Source organism: Tursiops truncatus, chromosome 3, assembly GCF_011762595.2.
Source record: "Tursiops truncatus isolate mTurTru1 chromosome 3, mTurTru1.mat.Y, whole genome shotgun sequence".
NCBI lineage: Eukaryota > Metazoa > Chordata > Mammalia > Artiodactyla > Delphinidae > Tursiops > Tursiops truncatus.
Window position 1 is genome coordinate 651,190 of NC_047036.1, and position 21,788 is coordinate 672,977.

Sequence of the window (21,788 nt, forward strand, 5' to 3'; positions counted from 1 at the left end):
GCCATGACTCCAGCGTCTACAGACAGGATCACGGCCACAACCCAGGCGTCTACACCCCCAGCCAACACCAACAACTACCCCGTTAAAGCTCTGGGTCACGACGATGCTGAGAGAATGGCTGGTGCCGCTGGCTGCCAGGGCGGGTCCCCGGGGGGCCGGCTGTCCGGCCAACCAAGGAAGGGGCTGTCGACGCCTCGGGCTACACAGGCCACGACCCCCTCCAGCAGCCGTGCCTCCCCCAGGTGCTCTGGAGACCTCTGGGCGCAGCCCGGTTTACAGACGCCTGGACAGCAGGGCTGACCCGGATGCCCGGGCACAGCGGGCAACCCTGACGTGGGGACGGCTGACGAAGGACCCACCCGAGAGCAAGACCCCGACGCCCCAGCCTGACGGGAGCCGCCTGAGGCCAGCAGCCGGCAGGCTGGACACGGCCCGTGGACGGACGGGCGTGGTGGGGCTGCTGTGAGAATCGCCTCCTGTTTCAGAGACAGACACGCGGGGTCTGGGGTGAAGAGTGAGTGGTGGGCCGGTGTTGACACTCCCGGGGTGGGGCGGGCAGGCAGAGGTGACAGGACGTGGGCCACGCTGGGACGGCCACGTGGTACATCTGCTGTTTCTACGTGTCTGAAATTGCCCACGAGACGGGGTTTGAGGCTCAGGCCCTGGGGCTGCCCCGGACCGAGATCAGAGGTCGCAGCGGCACCAGCTGAGCATCCGAGTCAGGGTGACGGAGGCCTGGCCTGGGTGCCTGTGACCCGCCGCCCCCTCTCTGGTCCGTGGAGCCTCTGGACGGGCTGACCCGGCAGCACAGGCCCCAAACGTGGGAGCAGATGCGACAGGTGTGGGGCCCGCCTGTCGGGAGACCTGCCCCGAGGCTGCTCTCAACAGCCCGGAGCCCCACCGCCGTCTGAGGTCCTGGGGCCACGCACGTCACACTCTCCTCCGCAGGTTTCCCTCCTGCTGGTTTCAAACTGAAAAAGTGCCGCCCGGGTTGAGACAGGACGCGGCGCGACACGCGGGGCTGCGCTCGGGCGCACGGCTGGAAACGCGACGGCGCGGCCCCGCCACCCCCTCCCTGGCGCCTGGCCCACCTCTTCGGCCTGCCGGGCCTCCACGTGCTGGTCCAGGAAGGTGCCCTCTAGCACGGAGCCCACGATGGTCAGGCCCTTGCCGGCCTTGAGCTGCGAGGTGAAGGACAGCAGGCGGGGGTGCTTCACGCACTGCTCGGCGTTCAGGTTCACCAGCACCAGCACCTGCGGCCTGCCGGGGTGGGGGGCAGGGAGCTGTCACCACGGCGACTCGCCCCCACTCTCACGCCAGGTGAGCTGCGTGAGCCCCCTCCCGGGCCACGTGCCCCAGGCTCCCTGCTGGGCAGCAGGCTTTCCGTGCAGCTAAGCCTCGGGTTCTGCAGGGGCGGCCTCCCCTCCCTCCTCCCAGAGGCGAGAAGACTGTCAGCGCCCTCCATCCACGGCAGGCCCCCGGGTGGGTCAGCTCGTCGCCCTCGTCCCCCTCCACCCCTGATGCGTGACCAGCGGGCGCTGAGACCCGAGCTGACCAGCCCAGGCTGACGCAGGGACAAAGGTGCTAACAGCTTCCTTGACAACCGTCTCCTGACGGGGGTGGGGGGGGTGGGCACCGTCTTCTCTCTGCAGCCTGCCTTTAGGAACAGGCATCCGTGGGGTCAGAGGGCATGGGGACACTCACCTCCAGTTCTTGGTGTGGAGGGGGCCGTGCTCCACGTGCAGCAGGGCGTAGCGGGCGGCGTTCAGCGACAGCCCCCGGATGCCGTCACCCCACTCCTTCTCCGCCCTGCGGTGGGGGTGCAGTGGTGAGGCCCCGCCCACAGCGCACCCAGGTGGCCACTCAGGGCCTCTCGGCGCTCCTGTGACAGAGGAGGGGGCTCCCCAGAACGGGCGGGAGTACGAAGCAGCAGGACATGGGGAGGGGCACCTGGTGGCACGGGGAGGGTGGCGGCGGCACTGGCACCCACGCAGGATCTCAGAGTCGGGGCCATCGATGGGGCAGAGGAAGGAGAGGACGTGGGGTGGGGGGGGGGGACTCTGACTCACAGGCCGTGGCCCGGCTCACCAGCAGGAGTGGTCACGGCCCCCAGACCCTCCTTCCAAGCCACCCTGGAAGAGCTGGGAGGGACTTCAGGCAGTGTCCCTGGAGGCCCTCCCACCCGCCGTGCCCTGAGAAGCCCACCCCAGGTCCCACCTCCCCAGGGCCTCGCCCCCTGGGGGGGTCCAGGGGGTCCAGGGGAAATGCCCCAGTGACGGACCAGGGGCTCTGAGATGCACTTAACCTGCCCGCTGCTTCGGTTTTTTACGGTGTACCTTTCAGAAACGTCTATTTCTGAAAATCCACTGCACATCAGTGCTACTGTTAAATAGATTTCAAAGTTTACAAGGAGCACTGCTAGAAAAGTACGTTACACTTACACACAGATACACGTAGATAAACCTAACGAAACGTCGTAACAAACGACGTCAATTAGAAAGAGTAAACGTGGCCATCCACTGGTTAGGAGCTACAGGCAGAAATCCACGCAGCCCCCCGCAGGAGGCACGGGCTTTGACCCCTCCGCCGCTAGAGGCCCCTGAGCCCTCACCCGGGAGAGGGGCCGGCAGCAGCTCACCCACGGTACTCGATGTACTTGTAGATGCAGCCGGCAATGAGCATGGCGCAGAGCGCGTAGTACCAGGAGCAGATGAACATCAGGGCGAAGCACAGGCTCATGCCCAGGAAGGAGAGCGTCCTGGGGGACACGCAGCTCAGAGGGGGCCCACCTCACCGCCCAGGCCCCCAGGCCGGCACCTGAGCAGCCGCCTCGGGCCCCAGCAGAAACCCTGCTTTGGTCTCATCAAGAGCACGGCAAGGCTGCTGGGACCGGCTTCTCCACCCAGACCATCCCAAGGGCTGAAACGGCCCCCTGGCTCGGAGACCGGGCCGGTCCCACGAAGGCTAGCCAGGGACCCGGGTGGCAGCTGGCCCCCAAGACGCACCGCGTGCCCCAGAGGAGGGGGGGGCCGGGCTCCCCACGGCCACTCACCAGTGGTAATACTTGAAGCGCGGGCGCCAGTTGGGCGTGCGCAACAGGGTCTGCAGGGCGCAGGCCAGGTTCACGAACATGTAGCACATGAGGAAAAACCTGGGGACGCGAACAGCGGCGTGAGGGGCGGGCCAGGTCCCGCAGGGTCCCGCTGAGCTGCCTGAGCCCCGTTGCCCACATCGCGGTCGCCTCCCGTGGGGTCTGCCTGCCCCGTCATCCACCACCTGGCCCCCTCCTCTGCCCTATGCCCTCCCGTCTGCCGTCCCCTGAGCAGGGGCCTCACGTCCCAAGGGTGGCTGCCAACGGGGCCAGTGGCCACTCACATGGAGAGAATGGGGGCCACACTGTCCAGAGAGGCGATGAGGATGCCGGTCTCACAGATCAGGGCCGTCAGCAGCAGGGCCCACGTGGGCTCCCCGTTGGCCTTCCCGTGGCCAAACACCTGCCAGGAGAAAGGCAGGTGGGCTGGGGCCACGGGCAGGTGGCCGCGGCGGGCGTAGGACGCAGGAGAAAGAGCTCGTGTTCAGGCGAGAAGCCGAGCTAGTCGGGTCCAACCCGAAAGTGGTCTCGGAGTTGTGGCAGAAACAGACGGACTTTTCACGACATGGCCTGGACCTCACCCAGCCACGTCCGGGAAGAAAACCCGACACTCAGAGGGCAGACGGCGGCCCAGGTACCGTCAGACCCCAGACGCCCTCATCGAGCGCAGGCAAGGAGGCGACACCCTCGAGCACTGGACGGGGCTCTCCCCACGGCACACACCCGCTGGGAGGATTCTGTGAGGGCCCGGCTGCAGGCCCTGGGTCCTGGAGCACAGCCCTGCGGGAGGGCAGGGCTCAGGCTTTCCCACCAGCCTTCCCCCTGCACGGCAGTCCTGAGAAGGGAAATTCAGAACATGCAGCAGACACAGGGTGGAACAGAAATGCAGGCCTCGGGGTGGGCTGCCAGTCTGGAGGCGGGGATGTGGGTCCCACCATCTTCAACCGTAAACATCACGCTCCCGGGCAGGATCTCTGGCCCCTCCTGACGCGCTCCTTCCGGGGTGGGAGTGGGGGGGGGGCGGTTCCCGCTCTCAGCAGCGGGCTCACCTGAAGGAAAGGGATGATGCCGTCCCGGGCGATGGCCTGCAGCAGGCGTGGGGCCCCCGTCAGGCTCTGCAGGCCAGCCCCACAGGTGGAGAAGAAGGACCCAATGACGATGACCCAGGGGGACGGCCAGGCCAGCATGCCAATGACGAGGTTCCCCTGCAGGGCCTCCCCGAACCTGGAGGGGCGGCGAGCTTTCAGACACGAGCTGGAGACGGAAACCTCCTCCCACCTGCTGAGTGGGAACAGCCTCTCCCGGGAGCTCCCACACCCCAGCTCTACCGGGGTCTGAGGTCACTCTGCGGGCCCCCAGCTCCAGGCTTGAGCGGGAGACAGACGCACAGATCAGACCCCAACACGTGGCCACAGGGCCACCTGCGACAAAGCTAGAAATCCTGGGGTTCTCAATCTCAAAGCTAAAATCACCTTCGAGAAAACCAGCCCTGGCCCCAGGAGTTCCCAGAAGCCATAAATGAAACATACTTATCCCGTAAGATCACGCCTTCGATGCAAGCTCCGAAAAGCACAATGCAGGACAGGTCTGCGGCTCGGGTCAAGGACGCGGTGGGCACGATGCAGTAGCTGAACCAGCCCTGGACCGACCCCACGCCCTGCCCAACCCGCCCTGGGCCCCGTGCCGTGTCCTTGCTCTGGGGACCTCAGGTCAGCCACGATGGGCCTGGCCTGCAGGGTGACCACCACAGGCACCGGGCTGGAGACCTCGCCGGCTGGAAAGGGATGAGCTCAGTGAGAAAGGCTCCATGGGCACCTCAAAGCCAGGAGCCCACCTGACAAGACCGTGACGTGAGCACACGCGTGGCTACACCTTAGTGACACGTCACAGTGTGGTTACTACGCGCGGTTCTCGGACAAAGCCATGTTCTACCACCAGCCCAGGCTGGCGTCCAGGAGTCTGTGCTTATTTTCCTAAGTCAGGCCAACGCCAGCCCAGCCCCCTCTGAGAACGGGTGTTGGGCCAGAACTACCCAAAGCAGGGAGGCCCGCCCGGAGGCACAGAGGGCCCGGCAGTGAGTGGAGAAGGGCACAGAGCCGTCGACCCTCAGCACCTGGCCGCCACGCTCGACCCCCCCAAAGATACAAATGAAAGACGTGGTCACGATGGCCAGAATGGTTCCAGTGGGGATGGACTTCTGGGCGTCCTTGAGGTCCCCGGACCGGTTAGAGCCCGCCATGATGCCTACGGAGACGGAGGGAGAACTGATGGGTCACAGGGACTGATGGCGTGTGGGAGATGCCACCCGCCTGCCCGCCCACCCTGGCCCATCTGGGGCAGAGTCAGAACGGGCCTGGGACTTCCTCACGACGCAAAGGAGAGACCCCAGCCTGCGTGCCGGGCCGCACAGAGCCAGGCTGGACCTCTCTTCACGTCTTGGGCAGGCTGCTGCAGGGCACGTGGGCAGGTGCTCAGATGTCCCCCACGCTCTCCACGGGGACAGCCAGCCCAGCTGTGGAGCAGCCTCCACGGTGCAGGCCAGGGCACGGCTCATCCCAGACACTCGCCACGGACGCCAAGACCAGACCATCGGCCCCGACCGCATCCCCACTGTGATCTGTTGATCCCCGCGGCCGGGAGTGAGAAACTCCCTGGAGAGTGAGGCCAAGTGCTGACTCACTTCTGGGGCCAGGCCTGGCTCAGAGCGTAGCCCAGCCTCAGCACAGACTCCTCGCTGGCCTCAACCCTCCTCCTTCCCACGCGGTGACTGGCCACCGCCTCTGCCGCCGCCGCCCCCCACCCCGCACCGGTCACTCCACTTGGCACATAAAGTGTAAGTGATTCCTACCGGGATCAAAGAAAATCCAGGTGGCGGCAGGTTCGCTCGACACCTGCGATCCCATCCCAGGCGCGGCCTGACGCGCCAGCACAGAGCCCGTGGGCGTGCCACGGGGCGTGGAAAGACCCACATCCACAGAGGGGGTGTCCCCACCCTGATCACCGACAGCGGGGGACAGGAGTACAGGAGAAAGACCCCCCAGGGGCCGGATCCACAACCCCCCACGCCCGTCCAAGTGGCGCCATGACCCTGCCCTCGCGGGGAGGGACCTGCCCCAGCTCCGGGCCTCGGGGAAGGCGGAGATGAAGTTCGGAGCGGGGCAAGCAGCCCCTGGCAGGCCAGCCTCCCGGAGCGTGGGGACAGGCCTGAATGGGGGCCAGGCGCGAGGATGGCCCCGGGCCCCTCGGTCGGCCAGCGCCAGCCTGGGGGGCCGGGGCTCCACTGTGCTGCGCCAGGCTGAGGAGCCCCCAGGAGCAGGTGTGCGCCCACGGGTGCGTGTGTGAGCGTGCGGACCAGTGTGTGTGTGTGTGTGTGTGTGCACGTGTGGGGGACTGTGCACCGGGGCCCTCCGGGAGGTCAGCAGACTCTCTCATAAGGACAAGGACGCTGCAGTTCCCGGCCTCTGACGGCCCTCGGGTCCACTGCTAAGGGTCAAGGTCGCAGGGCCGCTCCGAATAACCTGGCTCTCTCACAAGAACACGGACAAGCCCCTTGACACCCACAGCTCCTGAGCCCCCGGCTCAGACACGTGGGGAACGGAGACCCCGAAGCTCATCTTTGAGCCAAAAGGAAAAGAGAGACGGGGCGGGGGTGGGCGTGTTAGAGCCGACGGGGCCCTGACCCGCCGGGAGCGCCGAGGCCTCACCGGTCACGGAGGGGAAGTAGATGCCGACCAGCATGGTGAAGTAGGTCGTGATGTCGGTGAGCACGTAGGGCAGCCCGCCCGCCCTGCTCTCCTCCGGCACGGGCACCGACGGCACGCCCTTCTTCTCCACAAACACCCCCTTCTCCGCGTAGGCACTCCACAGGTTATCTGGGGGGAACAGGCGTGTCACGAGACTCCACACCTGCCATCAGGGCTCCGGCATCGGGTGCCCATCCCCACCCCAGCCTCCAACTTCACACCAGGACAAGGACGACTGACCCGGAGAAACTGCCCTCTAAGAAAACCATCCTCTCCTGATCTCTGAATGAAAGATTTTGGTCCTTAAGTCAAGTCTGATGAAAAAACTTATCTCGTACCCCTGAGAGCTGCCTAAGGGACCCCACCCGTTAATTATTTCCCTTATCAACATGCGAATCCCCCGTGCCTGCCGCTTTGCAATTCTAAAGATAAAGGGTCAACTTTGAAGCCCTTACCTGCTGCCTGCAAGATTCGCCTGGCGTCTACGGCTCTGGGGAGAATCAGCCCAGAGGGACCCCAATGGGCCAGCAGCTGGGGGTGGGGTGACGTGGCCACAGGTTGGGCGGAAGGACAGGACCCAAGGGACCAGGCTCAGAAGGCCCGGCCGCGGCGGAGACCCGCCGGACGCTCACCCAGGAGGACTCCGCTGACCACACCGGGGATGCCCTGGACCTCCGTGACGTTGTTCTGGGCGAAGTACTGGTCGCAGGAGATGCTGGCCGTGGAGCCGTTGCAGAAGAGGCCCCAGAGCGCAGTGGTCACCGAGCCATTGCTGGTGGCGTGGACTTTGGCACAGACGTCGAAGCTACGTCGGGACAGCGTGCGGTTCCCCAGCAGACAGACCCTGGGCGGGAGCAGGGGGTGAGACGCCTCGCCCACCGCTCTTCTCCGTAACCGAGTGGAGTTCGCAGGTCCCTCGTGAGGCGCTTCGGACCCCCTCCACTCAGGGCGACAAGGGCATTCGCGTGAGGGACCGGCCCTCAGCAGGTTTCCGGCAGCACCGGGCCCCGGTCCGTCCTGCCGCCCTCCGCTCTGGGGCGCCTGACGCGGAGTGAAGGGCCCGCGTGGCGTGTCCACGTGCGCAGAGCGGCCGCCCCCCACCCCGGGCTCCTCCTGGCCCAGCCCGTGGGGCCGCACGGGGGCTCGCGCGCTTGCTCTGTGACCCGGAGCTACCCCGTTCCGCGCGGCATCCTCTCCCGGCAGGGGACAAGAGAAGACCCTGCTCAGGGGCTTCCATGAGGACAGGGCCACGGCCGGGAGGAGCTCGGTGCTGCTGGAGTCACCAGACCTGTCCTGTCCTCGCAGCCAGCACGGCCACGAGAGCACCGTGACCTGTTCGCCCTCGACCTGGCCAGAGTGGGGACGTCTGCGGGCACAGGGCGCCATGCCCAGCCCAGCCAACGTGGTCAGCGGTTAAGGCCCGGGCCACAGACCGGGCCGGAAGCCGGCCCGGAGCCGGGCGGAGGACTCACGGGATGTCAGGTGGGTCGAAGGCGGTCTTGATGACGCCGGCATAGATGGCAAGGATGGACAGCACGACGCAGGCCAGGAACACCAGGGCCAACTTGTTGACGTACTTGACGCCCACGAAGACCACCGTGGCCATGAGGGCCAGCGTGCAGGTCCCGTACACACGCATGTTGTGCAGCAGGGCTGTGGCCTCGCCGCCCGCCCCCTCAGCCCGCACGATGGCCGCGCTGGGGGAGATGTAGGTCTGCAGGGCAAAGCGAGGTCACCCACCCCTCCCCAAGATGACCGCACGGGAGCGCAGGGCCAGGCGCGCCCCTGCACCTCCCAACGGGCCCTCTCTGAGGGGGCGCGGCACCGGGCTCCCCCCGCCCCGTGAGCCTCCACGCCAGCAGACGCCTCTGGGACACACCCTCAGGTCGCGCGTCTGCGGCCTGGACAAGGGAACCCGCCCGAAACACAGCACTTACCAAAAAAATCTCAATGGTCCCCAAAATGTACATGGCCCCCGCGAACGTGGTGCCCAGGTAGAAGCAGAGGCCCACGGCGCCCCCGAACTCCGGCCCCAGAGACCGCGATATCATGTAGTAGGAGCCGCCCGCTGCAAGTACGCCAAACGGGAGCAGCGGGTTACGGACCTGCCGCCGACCGCGAGCACAGACTCCCGGGGCAGACGGCCTCGTCCGCGGGGCGGGGAGCCCGGCCGCGAGGGTGGGGACACGCGCCTGCGTCCACGGGCGCCCTCCCCCTGCTGGCGGCCGTCTTTGGAAGCTGTGACTAAAGGAGGGCAAGCCACAGTCAGGGGCCTGGACCCCGACGGCCGTGCCCGTACGGAGCCTGCGGCTGACGTCGCACCCGAAACCTCGACTCAGCTTTCGCCAAGAAGATTTAAAATACCAAGAGCTCTTCGGTCATCCTCTGTGTGTCACACCTACAGACACAGTGACACCCGCGGCCTCGCCAGCCCGTCCCCGGTCGTCCTGTCGGCCGGCTGAGACCCCACTCGGACACTGACCAGGGACCGTGCGTGACACTGGGCACCTGGAGGACACCTCAGGGTGCAGCCCCCCCCCAAAGAGCAAGTAGTGGACAGCGTGAACGCGACAAGAAAATCCCTGGAGGCATTTACGTAGATTCCCCGAGGAGAACCCCAATTTCTCAGGGACCCCAAGCGCACGGGCAGGCTCTGGGGGACGAGCCGCAGGGGTCACCCCTCCCTGGCCTTAGAAAAGCCCCACTGTGCCCTCGATGGGGGGGGCACGCCAGGGGGAGCGTCAGGTGCAGGTGGGGGCCGGGAGCCGCCTGAGTTCCGCTGCCCAACGGCAGGGTCACTGCCGACGGGGCCTCCGGAAGGGAAGGGGTTGGCTGCACCACGGGGATGTCCGCCCCTCCAGATGTGGGGATCCATCCTGCAGGCGGGTGAGGGCGTGTCCGCGCTGGGACCCGCCCTCTGCCGCCCCTGAGGCCGCCCGGGGTGAAGGGTGAACGTCACACTCCGTCCACAGCGGAGCCCGCTCGCTCACTCCCCGCCATTCCCAGCTCCCCGCGGCACCCTCACCTGGGACCATGCCATTGGTCGCGATCGCACTCATGGAGATTGCGGTCAGCATCGTCTGCAGAAAGACGGGGGCCTTTTAGAAGAACGAGCATTTCCAAGAGCCACCCCGGGAGGCGGACGGCACCAGGCCTGGGGCGGCGCCCGCCTGCCGACTCCCGGCTGCCGACCTCAGAGCGCTGCTGGGTAACCGGGCGCCATAATGCTCAGGACCGCAGCCCTGCTCTCTCCCACTAACCCCCAAAGCCGAGCTCCCGTGAGCCCCCAGGAAACACCCGACTCGGGACCGCCTCCTGCTTCCAGTGGGCGCCCGCTTCCTGATGGGATGCGGGGGAACCCCCTGTAGGCCCCCACCCCACGGGGCTGGGGGACTGTCAGAGCCTGTCCAGGGCGGGCCTTCTCACCCGCTGCTCAGGAAAGCGGCCACACCTGTGGGCTGGGGAGCAATTACTTCACAACCCGAGGACCGGAAGACACAGCCCCCGGGAAGCCTGCAGCCTCAGTGCCCACCTGACTGGCTCCTGCCAGGGACATTTCTAGCTTGACAAAGGCCCTGCTCTGTCTCCTGCTTTTCATCGGCTCTTATTGGGGGAGAGGCGGGGTGATTGCTCCAAAGACACTTCCAGGCTCATTAAGCGAACGCAGCACGTGCGGAACAGCGAGAACCTTCAAGCAAGACCTTCAGACACGACAGCACGGGAGCGGGAAGGCCGTGGACAGAGGCGGCCCGGGGCGGCCGGGGGACGCAGCTGGGGGACAGGCAGGGCAGCAGGCTGGGGTCGAGGGGACCCTGGCTCATCTGCGTCGTTGGATTCTTTCAGGCAGGTGGCACTTGGGGGGCTCAGAGCAGCGGAATCACCCTCCTCGTAACAGCGATGGAGAAAGGGGAGGAGGCAGGCGGGGGGGGGGGCAGGTGCTGAGGGCCACTTAGGGGTTGAACCAGGCACGACAAGCTGTCGCAAGAAAAGGCTCCTGGGCCGCTAAGGCAGACGGGGACGTGGGTGCGGAGGCCATGTGGAGGAGGGCCTGGTGAGCCGGGTGCAGGGCTGAACGCGTCACCAGCGGGCAGGGGACCTGGTCTAAATGCAGGACGGGATGGCCGTGAGTGGTGGCCACCAGGGGACGCTGACCCTTGGCTTCTGCGGAGGCGGGCCCACGAGACCGCCCCCGGCCCGTCAGCAGCCGGGTGCTGACCTGCGCCCACACCAGCGCAGGTGAGGGGTGCCCTTGGGGCCGGGGACCCCGGAAAGCCCCGACGTCCAGCTGCCCCCGCCCCACTCACGCAGGTGCAGCACATGGACACGATGAGGAAGGACTCCAGGACGCCGGCCGCCCCCACGATCCAGGTCAGGCGCAGGAAGAGGATGACACCCAGGATGTTCTGCAGGCATGGCAGGTAGACGCCGATGAGGGTGCCCATGCGGGGGCTCTGCAAGAGAGCGGAGCAGGTTCCGGGGCCGGCAGCGCCTCCCCCAGAGCCCCCCTGCCCCCGCCGGGCGCCGAGTCCACACCGTGGGTCCCAGAGACTGTGAAGAGGTCAGGGGACAGGAAGACGAACGAAGACCAGCAAAGGCCCAGCTTCAGTTACGCGGAAGGCGGCTGACGCGAGCCCAGGGCTTGGACAGAATCCACAGTAGGACCCTTGAAACTGTGTACAAGCCCCTGGGTCCTCGTCTGACTCAAGAGTGAATGATTGGGAAACGTGAAGACGTATCAACAGAGACAGACAATAGCTGTTGGCCTGGGGAACTGGCAGTAGTTCAGACTATAATTCTGCCGCGTCTCAGAGTCCTGAACTCCCCGTTCCCCGAAACACATAGATAAAGGCCTGACACACCTTCCTAAGTTGTTTCTGCGGGAAGCAGATGCCCACCAGATGGAACCTGCAGATGGAACCTGCTGGCCACAAGCACACAGACCCCAGACCAGCTGAAACCAGAAGGCGGATGATGCTTGAAACTTCACCTTGATGCCAACCAATCCGAGAGCTGTCCACGAGCTGGCCACGCCCTGCTCCACGAGCTGACCACGCCCTGCTCCTTGACCACTGTAAGACTACCCCTGCAGGGTGGGCAGTTCCTGAGGCGCTAGCCCGCTGTGTTCCCTCTTTGCCTGGCAAAGAAATAAAGCTACTCTTTCTCTTTCCTCCAAAACTGTCTCCGTATTTCTATTCAGCACTGGCGTACAGGGGCCAAGATTTTGGCAACACCCTCACTGCCCAGGAGCAGGGGGGCGGGGGCAAAACCACGTCACTGCCCCGGGGGAAGGGAGGGGAGAGACGGGCTCGGCGCCCCCTCCATCAGGGGCACAGCGGGAAGGTGGGGAAGTTGGAGAGAAGACGAGGAGCAAGCCGACCTGGGCTCTGCCCGCAGCGACTGCAGCGCAGGTCCTCAGGAGAGCGCGAAGTGGGGGGAAACGAGAGGCCGGAAGGAAGGGTTAGGGACCGGCCACCACCCCCTAGGCCGCAAGGGCGCAGAGGCACCAAGTCCAGAGAGAAATCTGCCGCGTCTTGACCCACCTGGAGAAGTGCCCAGCGAGGGGAGGGGACCCAGCGAGAGTTCAGAGAGGACGAGCCCCCTGGGAGCGACCCCCTTCCCGAAGGCCCCGCAGCACGGCCGACCAGATGCGGCCTGGGAGAGGGTCACCCCGCCGCGGGGTAACCGCAGGAGGGTGCCTGACAGAAACGTCTTCCGTAACCCCAGACAGACTACAGCCGAGCAAAGCTGCCCAGAGGAGAGCTCGGGAACGAGGCCGGGGGCCAGCCCGTCCTGCCCGCCGGCCAGCGTGACGGCAGCATCAGGTGACACAGCTGGGATTTGGGGACACCTGGCTAAAAGAGCAAGAGAACGTTTAATGGGGAAGCTGCTTAAACTTAGGTGAATAAAAGGAAAAAAAGCTGGAAAGATCTGCTTTGGAAACATTTCCCGTGAAAGGGGACAGGCTGCCTGAAACGAGGCGTCCTGTGGAGGCTGGGGAGACGTGGCCCAGCCCGCTCGCTGGGCCGAAAGGCGGACCCCCCTCAAAGGAAGCCGGGGGGCTTGTCAGGGTGAGAATGGAAGGTCGACCCACAGGAATGCCTGCAGCGAGAGAGTTGGCATGGGGCTGGCATGGAGCAGAGACCCCGGGGAAGGAACCCAAGGGGGCGCCCGGGGAGCATGGAGGTGGGTCAGAAGCCTTGGGCAGACTCGGCCTGAGGCCTGGACAGCACCCGGCAGCTGGCTTTTCACACCTGGGCCCTGAGCGCCAGTGTCCGGGGCAGCCCGCCCCCCCGCGGACCCGTGTCCTGTTTGTGGATGACGGAAGCATGGCGGTTCCTGGCTGGGTGCAGGACGGTGGAGAAGGGTGAGGGCAACACAAGCCGAGAGCAGCTCTGGCCCCTGCCTTTGGCTCAAGGACCGTGAAACACCAGAAGCAAACCCTCCAGTCTCACGGGCGCGGGGCCCCCACCCGCCTGGCCCGGCCCTGTACAGTGGCGAGATGACCCTGAGTTGTCCTGAAAGGCCGTGACGGGGCCCCCGGCACTCCCATAGAAGGCAGCTCTGAAGGATCAACCTGGCCGGTTACGAGGCCCAAGATACTAGAGGCGCCCAGACCCTGGAGAAGGCACTTTTGGGGGACCGAGCCCCCATCTCTGTGCCCCCTGGTCAGAGGGACAACAAGGGCCGCTCCCACGGACCCATGCCCGGGGGCGGGGCGGCCGGGTCATCCCGCCAAACCCGCCCACCTGGCCACACACGGTCGTGCTGAGGGTCACGGGTGGCCTGCGTCAGCCTCTGGCACAGGCTCCCGGGTGCCCTGGGGACAGAGGCCAGGAGCTGCCCGCTCGGGTCCCGATCTGCCCCACGCACTGCACGCAGCTCGGCAGGCTGGGCTTACGGAACCGCCCCAAGGTCTCTGCACAGAATCCTCGGAGAGCTGGGCGCATCTTAGGAGAGGCTCCCAGAGGTAAACCCTCAGAAATAAGGCTCCCGGGAAGGTGGCAGCAGGACAAGTCCCGCGACTGAGAAGCGAAGGGGGGGGTTCCAGGGGATCCGGTGGGGGAGGGCGGCCCTGGCGCGGGGCGGGGCCGGGCTGGGGCACCTTGGCCTGGCGCCGCCGGCTGTCCTCGGCCTCCTCGTGTTCCACCACGCCCTGGCTCAGGTTGGTGTAGTTGGCCAGCTTGTTGAGTAGCGAGGACACCATGGGGTTGCTGTCCATCTCCTCCTGTTTGGGGCCGAGGCGTGGAGTTAGTGACCTCCCCACCCCGAGACGCCCCAGACCGACCAAACCAACCTCCCAGCAGGGCTCCCGCTCTACGTGCCCAGCGGGTCAACGGTCAGGGCTCAGGGCCCCGGGGCTCCCCAGACGGCCCAGGCCCAGCCCCTCCGCGGGGCTCCCTGAGGCCTCTGCCCGGACCCCAGGGCACCGTTAGGCCGGGCTCTTCTCTCGCGGGCACTGCCGCCTCCGCTCTGAAGGGGAGAGCAGGGGGCAGTGACCCACCTCAAAGAGCGCCATGCTCTTCCTTTCGAAGGCTCTCTCTCCGTCCACGTCCATGCTGCCGATGAACGGGCTGTTCTCCCCGGGGTTTCCATCTCCTGTGGGGAAGGGCTCGCTCAGATGTGAAAGGAATTAAAGGCCACGAGGGAACAGGAGGAGGGGCCCGCCAGGCGCTTGTCTACGTGCCTCGGACTTTCCTAAGTTACCTGTCAGGGGGCGAGGGGCCAGGTAGAGAGAAGGCCAAAGGTGGCGCTGGGTCCAGGAACCTCAAGTCCCACCCCGGCCCTTTTGGGTCCCGTGGGACAAACGGCTCGAGACCAGCAGATCCGGACAGGCTGGCCCGCGACCGTCCTCGGCGGGGACGGGGTAGGGACCAGCACTTGCACCAGGCGGCACAGAGGTTCGCTGCTGTGTTCTGACAGCAGCTCAGCTTTCCAATCCCCCCAATCCTGGTGGATTACGGCGGCCTCACTGGCGACCCCATTAGCTCAGAGCACAGTCCCCGCGGGGAGTGCCACGGAGCCCACACGTAGGCGCACGGCCGGCAGGTGGCCCATCGCGGCTGCTGTCTCCATGGCTGTTTCTGTCAGGAAGCCCTGGCCCGCCATCCCCAGCTAGAGTATATCAAGGCCCTCGGTGTGGCCAGGCCACAGAGGAGCGAAGGGTCAGCCCCGACTCACCCTGGGATCTCCGCCCAGATCCTGAAACGCGAGCCTTACCACGTTCTCCCATCAAAGCAGAGAGAAAAACCCGATGGCATCGCTCTGACTCCCAGCCCTGCCCCATCCCACCGGACCTGGAGCAATGCCATCCCAGAAGCCACCCTGGGCCCACCTGCACGTCAGCCCCACCCACAGGCCTTCCGCGTGTGATGTGGCCCTGTATCAGAATGACCGAGCGAGGACACCAGGAAAAAGCGCTCCAAACTGGCTTTTCTCGGGCCCCCAGGGGCCCTGGGGCAACCCGGAGCATGACCTTAGCGGGGAATCACCTGCTCACCGGGTCCCGCCAGAGGTGACACGGGACTTCCTGATGGAATCTCCCAACCCCCCAGAAGGAACCAGAGCCCAGACGCACAGGGAAGGGGAGCCCACAGTCCGTCCCCTGTGAACTCACGTGCCTGTCCCTCACAACGGACACAAATTCGGGAGCCACCAGGGTCCAGGCATCGCCCCTCACCCCCCACTCAGCTGTCCAGTCCCCCCGAAATCCACAGACCCCCCCCCCGGAAAGTTCCCAGGGTCCGGCCCGCGGAGGCCGCATGGCAGGCAGAGCCCTGCCCTCCTGCCGGACGGACCCTGTGCCCCTCACTGCCGAGCCCCAGTGACCAGCTCAGGGGCAGCAGAAGGCCCGAGGAAGCCAGTGGCCAGGGAACCGCTTGGCGAGGGAACCACCAGCAGATGCTGGGACCAGGGGCGACACCTGGAGGGGACGGGGCAAGGACCCCCACACACACACCACGGCCCCACGAGCCACCTGCTCAGTACCATGGGGCAGGGGCAGTGCCAGGAAGAGCTGACCACCCACCGACCCAGGGGTCAAGGTGAACACGAGGGTCGCAGGCTGACTGACACCCAGGGGAGGACATGACTGCCTGGGTCCCCGGATTCCAGCATGAGGAGCTTGAAGCAAAGCAAAGGAGCCGCCGGCCCTCTTCAGAGGCCTCGGAGGACACGGGCCGGCTCCGGAACGTTCTGGAAAGAGGAAGAAGATGGAAGCAGCCCGATTCTTTCCATAAAGGACATTATTGGGCTGACGGCAAGATCTAAGTAAGACTTCAGTCAATGAAAACGTCCTGACTTTGGAAACCGTACTACAGGCATCATGAGAGGAAACGTGCTTGTTTTAGGAAACACACAAAGGGCATCGCACCTGCTGCCTGTTCTCAGCACATCGGGAAGGAACGTGTGAAGAGGGGGAGGGGGAGGCAGAAGGCAGGTGGGACCAGTGCTCAGGCAGATGACACGTGATCCCGTGCTCTTGAAAGTTTTCTCAAGTCCAAGTTCTGAAGTTGGGTCAAAACAGCTTAAAAAATGCAACCACATTCAATTAAACAAGAAATCCCTCCTGAGCGCCCTCCCCCGCTCTGCAGGCGTCTGCGGGAGGGCGCCAGCCTGTCTCCCTCCTTCCTGCTTCAAGCGGGCTCCTGCCCGGCACCTTCTTCCTGGTGATAATGACTGTATTTTTCTGGTGGTAACAATCCTGTTTCCGACTGGGTTTCTGGTGTAAACGGAAGCCGCAGAGAGCTCTCTGCAGACCAGACTCTGGAGGACACGTAGGCCGGCTCTGTCCCGGTCAACAGGCTTCAGCCACGCAGGCCAGGGTGCCGGCCACCCCGGGAGGGGTGTTGGGTTCTCCCTCTGCCCCAACCTTGGACAAATTCGTGGCTCCCAAGTCTTGTGTTTCTCGTCCAGGGAGAGGCGGCCACCACGGACAGGGCCTCCACTCAGCTCAGGCCTGGCTGCCCCGGTGCCCCTGCCGCCCCCGCCCGGGAAGCACAGCCTGGTCCAGGGGGCTCTGGGGGTCTGTCTGAATGCCCACCGGGCATGGGGCAGATGGGCACCTGCAACCACGTTCAATCCACAGAGACAACATCTTTCTTGGAGCATGTGATGCTCCTGCTGGCTGGGAAAGTGAACCACGACCTCAAACAGGAGCTGAGACAGCTGGCCCATCCGCCGCGATGAGGGCCGGGGGGGGTGGCCCGGAGCCGAGGGTCGGAAAGGAGCAGAATGGGCGAGAAGCGCCTGGGCGAGGGGCCCAGGGAGACGGCCAGGAGCAACTGATTCGAGGCAGGTGGACGTCAGTGGCTTATTTACACACAGGACGACCGTGGAGACCGGGGAGTGGGAAACGGTGCCGTGAACGCCCCACAAAGGCCAGGAGGGCCCGCCCCGTGGGGACACGTGTGCTGGGCACGTGTGCACAGGAAGCCCGGGGACGGCCAGGACTGGGCTGTCAGGCCGTGAGGCTCTGGTCTTCCGGCTCGCACAGAGAATGGGGGACACACACAAAACGCACCGGGGGAGCAGCAACGCACGCCCCAGCGTCTCCGTAAATCCCCCCACCCCGACTCCCCTGGTTTGGGGGCTGCACCGCCCACACCAGAGATTATGGCCAACAGGGAGTCTCCTTATCTATCGTAAACCACCGTCCTAATCGCTAATCCTTTAACGAGAACACGTTTCCCTTCATTTCTGAGAAGGCAGTCCTCGGGCGTGCTTTCCGAAGCGCTGGGGGACCCAGCGGAGAGAAGAGGCTCCCGTGGGAGCCTCGGGGAGCCATCTCTTCCTCGACCTGCTGGAGCCGAGACTCTTGGTTAAAAACCAAACGCTTCGGGCTTCCCTGGTGGCGCAGTGGTTGGGAGTCTGCCTGCCGATGCAGGGGACACGGGTTCGTGCCCCGGTCCGGGAAGATCCCACATGCCGCGGAGCGGCTGGGCCCGTGAGCCATGGCCGCTGAGCCTGCGCGTCCGGAGCCTGTGCTCCGCAACGGGAGAGGCCGCAACAGTGAGAGGCCCGCGTACCGCAAAAAAAAAAAAAAAAATCAAACGCTTCTACCTGAGGGACACACCTGCGATCCCATCCCACAAAATGCAAAACCGTCACAAGCTACCCGGGTGAGCCTTAAAATTCCCTTAATTGCTTTCACCGCTGGAGAACACTCAAATCTCAGTTCTTATTTTTCAAGGGAGGGGCAGGTTACAACTCAAGTCTTCACAAAGGAAACTGGTACAAACCCCCCCAGGGCCTGAGCCCACGGTACACGCTGGGGGCTCTGAAGACCTCAGGCTCCGGGTGGACACCCCTCCCGCCTCCACCGGGACTCTGATGGCGCCCGGCGCAACCCTGCCAGGCCCGGTCGCGGCTCTGAAGAGCAGGGGTCCTCCTCTGGCTGAGACCCTCCCCCCACGTTTCGGGGAGGAGGCCGCTCACCTGGGCTTGCGCCGGCTGCGTACTCTGCTTGGTCATGACAATGAGGACCCAGGACAAGCCCGAGCAGAGGGGATCCCGGGGGCGCAGGGCCCGCCTCACCGGCCCCGCCGCCTCCGTCCTCCTGGGGTGGGTCCCCCGTGGTGCCCCCGCCGGGCACCCAGCCCGGAGGTCACCGGGCGCCCTCGCTGCACAGCGGTGGCTGCCGGGCCATGTGGGAGGGGCCCCCCGACGGTCAGGTGTCCTGGGCCACGCCGGCCGGGAGGGCAGGACCCACACCTGCTGTCTCCGGGCAGGAGCGCTCAGGCCTCGTTCACCTTTCACCTGCTCTAACGGACGGGCAGGGCTGGGCCGTCAGCTGTGTAGTCAAACAGAAACGGCCTGGAGGCCACGCGATTAACACTCCCCACCACCAGCAGAGCTGGCTCCCCGCCTCGCGCACAGGTGGGGCTTTCGGCCTGCTCGTTTCACGCAGCAGGGGCGCCGCCGGTGGGGCTCACTGCGCAGAGATCACAGCCTGACGCGGTCCAAGGTCACAGCCCCCCACAAGCCCGGGACCCCCGGACCCCTAGTGTCCAGCCGGGCGGGCGCAGTGGGCGGGGAGGCCCTGCCAGGCTGGGAGGTCCCTCAGAGCCCAGCCACCTTGTATGTGACTCACCCCTCTCGTCACCGAGGAAGGAGACTGATTCGGTTATAAAACAAGGATCCTTCGGCCAGTAAACCCACGGGACACCATGGCCGGGACACGTCCAACCGGCGGGGGTGCCCGTGTGCTGGGGACGCCTGAGAACGGCCACGCTGCGGACGCGGCACCAGGAAAGAGGGGCCGAAGGTGCCCGGGGCCCGAGGGGACAGGAGGGAACTGGGGGTGACGCGCAGAAACAGCTGACGACCACGCAGGACACGCCCACAGCACCGCCCCACACGCCGGCATGGGGAGGGCGGGCGCCCGCGCGCGCAGAGCTGCCCGCCAGGGAGTCCGGAGCCTGGGACAGGTGACCCCCAGCCCGCTCACAGCTGGTGAGTTCAAACAGCCCGGGGGCCGCGGGCAGGTACCACATGGCCCGAGCGCCGGCCGCTCGGTTTACGGCCCCTTGGCCTCTGGCTCCACCACCAGCTCTGGACTGCCGACGTGCACGCACACCCGAGTTTTGCTTTTCCAGGACACAGCAGCCAGGTGCCGTGACTAACCTTTTTAAGCCTTTACGATGTACATTTACTGGCCGCCCCTGCAGCGCGGGCAGCGGCAGGCTGAGTAGGAGGACAGAGCGGCACCGGGCGCTGGCTGAAAAGGAGGCGCCCACAAAGCCAGGATCCACTCGTTCCAAAGGCTGGGGCGGGGGTGCTGCAGAAAAGAGAGGCTTCACGGCAGAACCTGACGGACACCCCAGGGCTGAGCCCCGGTGCCGATGAGAATTCACGTTCCCTCTGGGGCCTCCCGTTAAACCCACACCCCGCCGAGCCGCGAGAAAACCATCAGACAGATGCCAGTCGACGGCACCTGCAACACACCTGGCCAGCAACCCTCAGAACTGCCCAGATCACAAAAACTAGGAAGCTCTGAGACACCGTCACAGCCTAGGAGTGGCCTGTTCAAAGCCCCCACCCGTGCTCCCGGCGCCCCCCGCGCTCGAGGAGCCCGAGGAAGCCAGCGCTTCAGGGGTGGCTCCCAGCGCGGCCCAGCCAGGCCTTAGTGTCCACCCACCTGCTGGTCTCCCTCCAGGTTCTAAAGAAAGTTCCAGGAACCTGCAGCACCTTTTGAACACGGCACACCAAGCTCACCGCCCCCAGGGGCCGGGGCGGCATCCTGCCCTGGGCTCCCAGGATGACTGGCCAGCAAGGCCGGACCAGACCAGGCCCAGGACCCAGAGCTGCAGACCAGCCTCGGCCCAAGGCCACTGAGGAGCCCCCCCAGAAACGGGCGGAACAGCGGGTGCCTGGCAGTGAGAGCCCAAGGCCCGGGGAGCAACCGTGGCCAGGAAGGGGCGAAGTGGGCAGGGCAGCCCTCCTCCTCCCCGTGAGGGGAGGCAGCAGCGAGCTTCGCATGAGGCCGTGTGTCTCGTGTCATCACGGGCGTCCTGAGAAGCCCCCGCGCCCGCAAGCGCCGGCCACACGTCCAAGCGGACCCTCCCCATCCGGTGCAGGCCTGACGCAGCTCAGAGCGCCGCTGCCTCCACCAGCCCGCGCGCCCGGCCCTCGGAGACACACGGCCCCCCGCCGAGGCGGCCTCTGCTCTTTCCACCCGTCCTCGATCTGCTTCTCCCACATCCGTTTTGATGCCCGGTTTCTGGCTCCATGAAATGCAAACTTAACCCTGAGTAAACGTGGTGGTCACCAGGGACAGCGTGGGACCTGGTGCTCTGGACGAGGGGGCGGGAACAGGAAGCCACCAGGAGAGGCGCGTGCGTCCTCAGCATCGAGCGAACGCAGCAGGGCCTTCGGGGCGGGAGGGGACGGCCCAGGCCAGAGAGGCAGGCGGGACGGGGGCGCCAGCTCGGGGGCCAAGTGGAGCCCGGCAGGCCCGGACCCAGTGGTCAGAGCCCCAACCCCACTGAGGGTCCCGAGTGCAGCGTCCTCCGTCTCTGGTCACAGCCTCCGCCAGCCCCACTGCAACCTCTGCGCACAAGCCCTCCCCTCCCAGTGCGCCAGCCTCCCCCATACCCTCAGCCCCGGGCCAGCGTTCGGGATTTCTACCACCGTCTCTTTCTCTTCGGGAAGAGCTCCCAGGGGAGGAGCAGAGAGTGACCTCTGAGGCTCAGAGCCAGAGGCGTTCCCGAGGGTCAGCTGGGCCGGGCCTGCACCGAGGCACGGGCAGCGGGCGGCCCGCAGTCCTGCCCTGGGGCCGCGGGGCCACCTCCCACCTGCCAACCTAACAGTGCGTCCGACTGGACGGCCCCCGAGGCTGCATCCCCTTCCAAGTGGTTCAGCACTGCAGCGGAGTTTTTAGGTTCCACGACCCTCGGGGTTAACTAATGCCCTCTGGCCCTTGCCCCCTGCCCTCCGTGCTTTGCAGCCAGGATCAATGCTGGATCTGAAATCCAGCGCCCTGGCCACGTGGGCCAGTGGACTCCCCGAGGGGCACAGCCTGAGAAGAAACCGTTTGGCGTTCAAGCCAGAAAAAAAGGAAATGCTTGAGGTCGAGAGCTCCCGTGCTTTCACAGCAAGTTTCTGGCTAAAACAGAAACCCGTTCTCTGGCGAAGACAGGGGAAACACTGACAGGACAGGAACCACCCACAGCCCGGCCAGCGGGACGCGGCCCCTCGCCGGGGCACCTCCCAACGTCCTCTCCTGGAGGGCTGCCTGGGCCTCCCACCCAGGCCTCTGGAGCGAGAACTGCCTGCCCACAGGCGAGAGCCCAGAGGGCAGGAGGTGGATGTGCCCCTGCCCCTCGGACCTCCATGGGCCCTTGCCCAACCCTCAGGCGTGGCCTGCGGGGGCACCTCGCCGGCTGGAGGCCCAGACGTCCAGAGATGCTACTTCCCAAGGGCCTCGCCAGGTGACCCTGTGCGCCTGGCCCCCAGCT

General features: G+C 65.8%; 1 protein-coding gene across 4 annotated transcripts in view; it reads right to left on the reverse strand.

Moving 5' to 3' along the window:
• The window catches only part of SLC12A7 (solute carrier family 12 member 7), a 42,607-nt gene that overhangs the window by 13,701 nt on the left and 7,118 nt on the right, over positions 1-21,788 (reverse strand). For all 4 annotated transcript variants that reach the window (XM_033852729.2, XM_033852730.2, XM_073801989.1 and 1 more), the window contains exons 2-17: positions 14,336-14,430; positions 13,937-14,059; positions 11,139-11,285; positions 9,860-9,914; positions 8,772-8,902; positions 8,307-8,548; positions 7,467-7,678; positions 6,796-6,963; positions 5,237-5,335; positions 4,621-4,678; positions 4,141-4,315; positions 3,376-3,494; positions 3,053-3,151; positions 2,639-2,758; positions 1,705-1,809; positions 1,092-1,260 (exon numbers count right to left, since the gene is read on the reverse strand). In XM_033852729.2, coding sequence (XP_033708620.1) covers positions 1,092-1,260; positions 1,705-1,809; positions 2,639-2,758; positions 3,053-3,151; positions 3,376-3,494; positions 4,141-4,315; positions 4,621-4,678; positions 5,237-5,335; positions 6,796-6,963; positions 7,467-7,678; positions 8,307-8,548; positions 8,772-8,902; positions 9,860-9,914; positions 11,139-11,285; positions 13,937-14,059; positions 14,336-14,430 — 2,117 coding nt within the window. The remainder of the gene's footprint in view (positions 1-1,091; positions 1,261-1,704; positions 1,810-2,638; positions 2,759-3,052; positions 3,152-3,375; positions 3,495-4,140; positions 4,316-4,620; positions 4,679-5,236; positions 5,336-6,795; positions 6,964-7,466; positions 7,679-8,306; positions 8,549-8,771; positions 8,903-9,859; positions 9,915-11,138; positions 11,286-13,936; positions 14,060-14,335; positions 14,431-21,788) is intronic.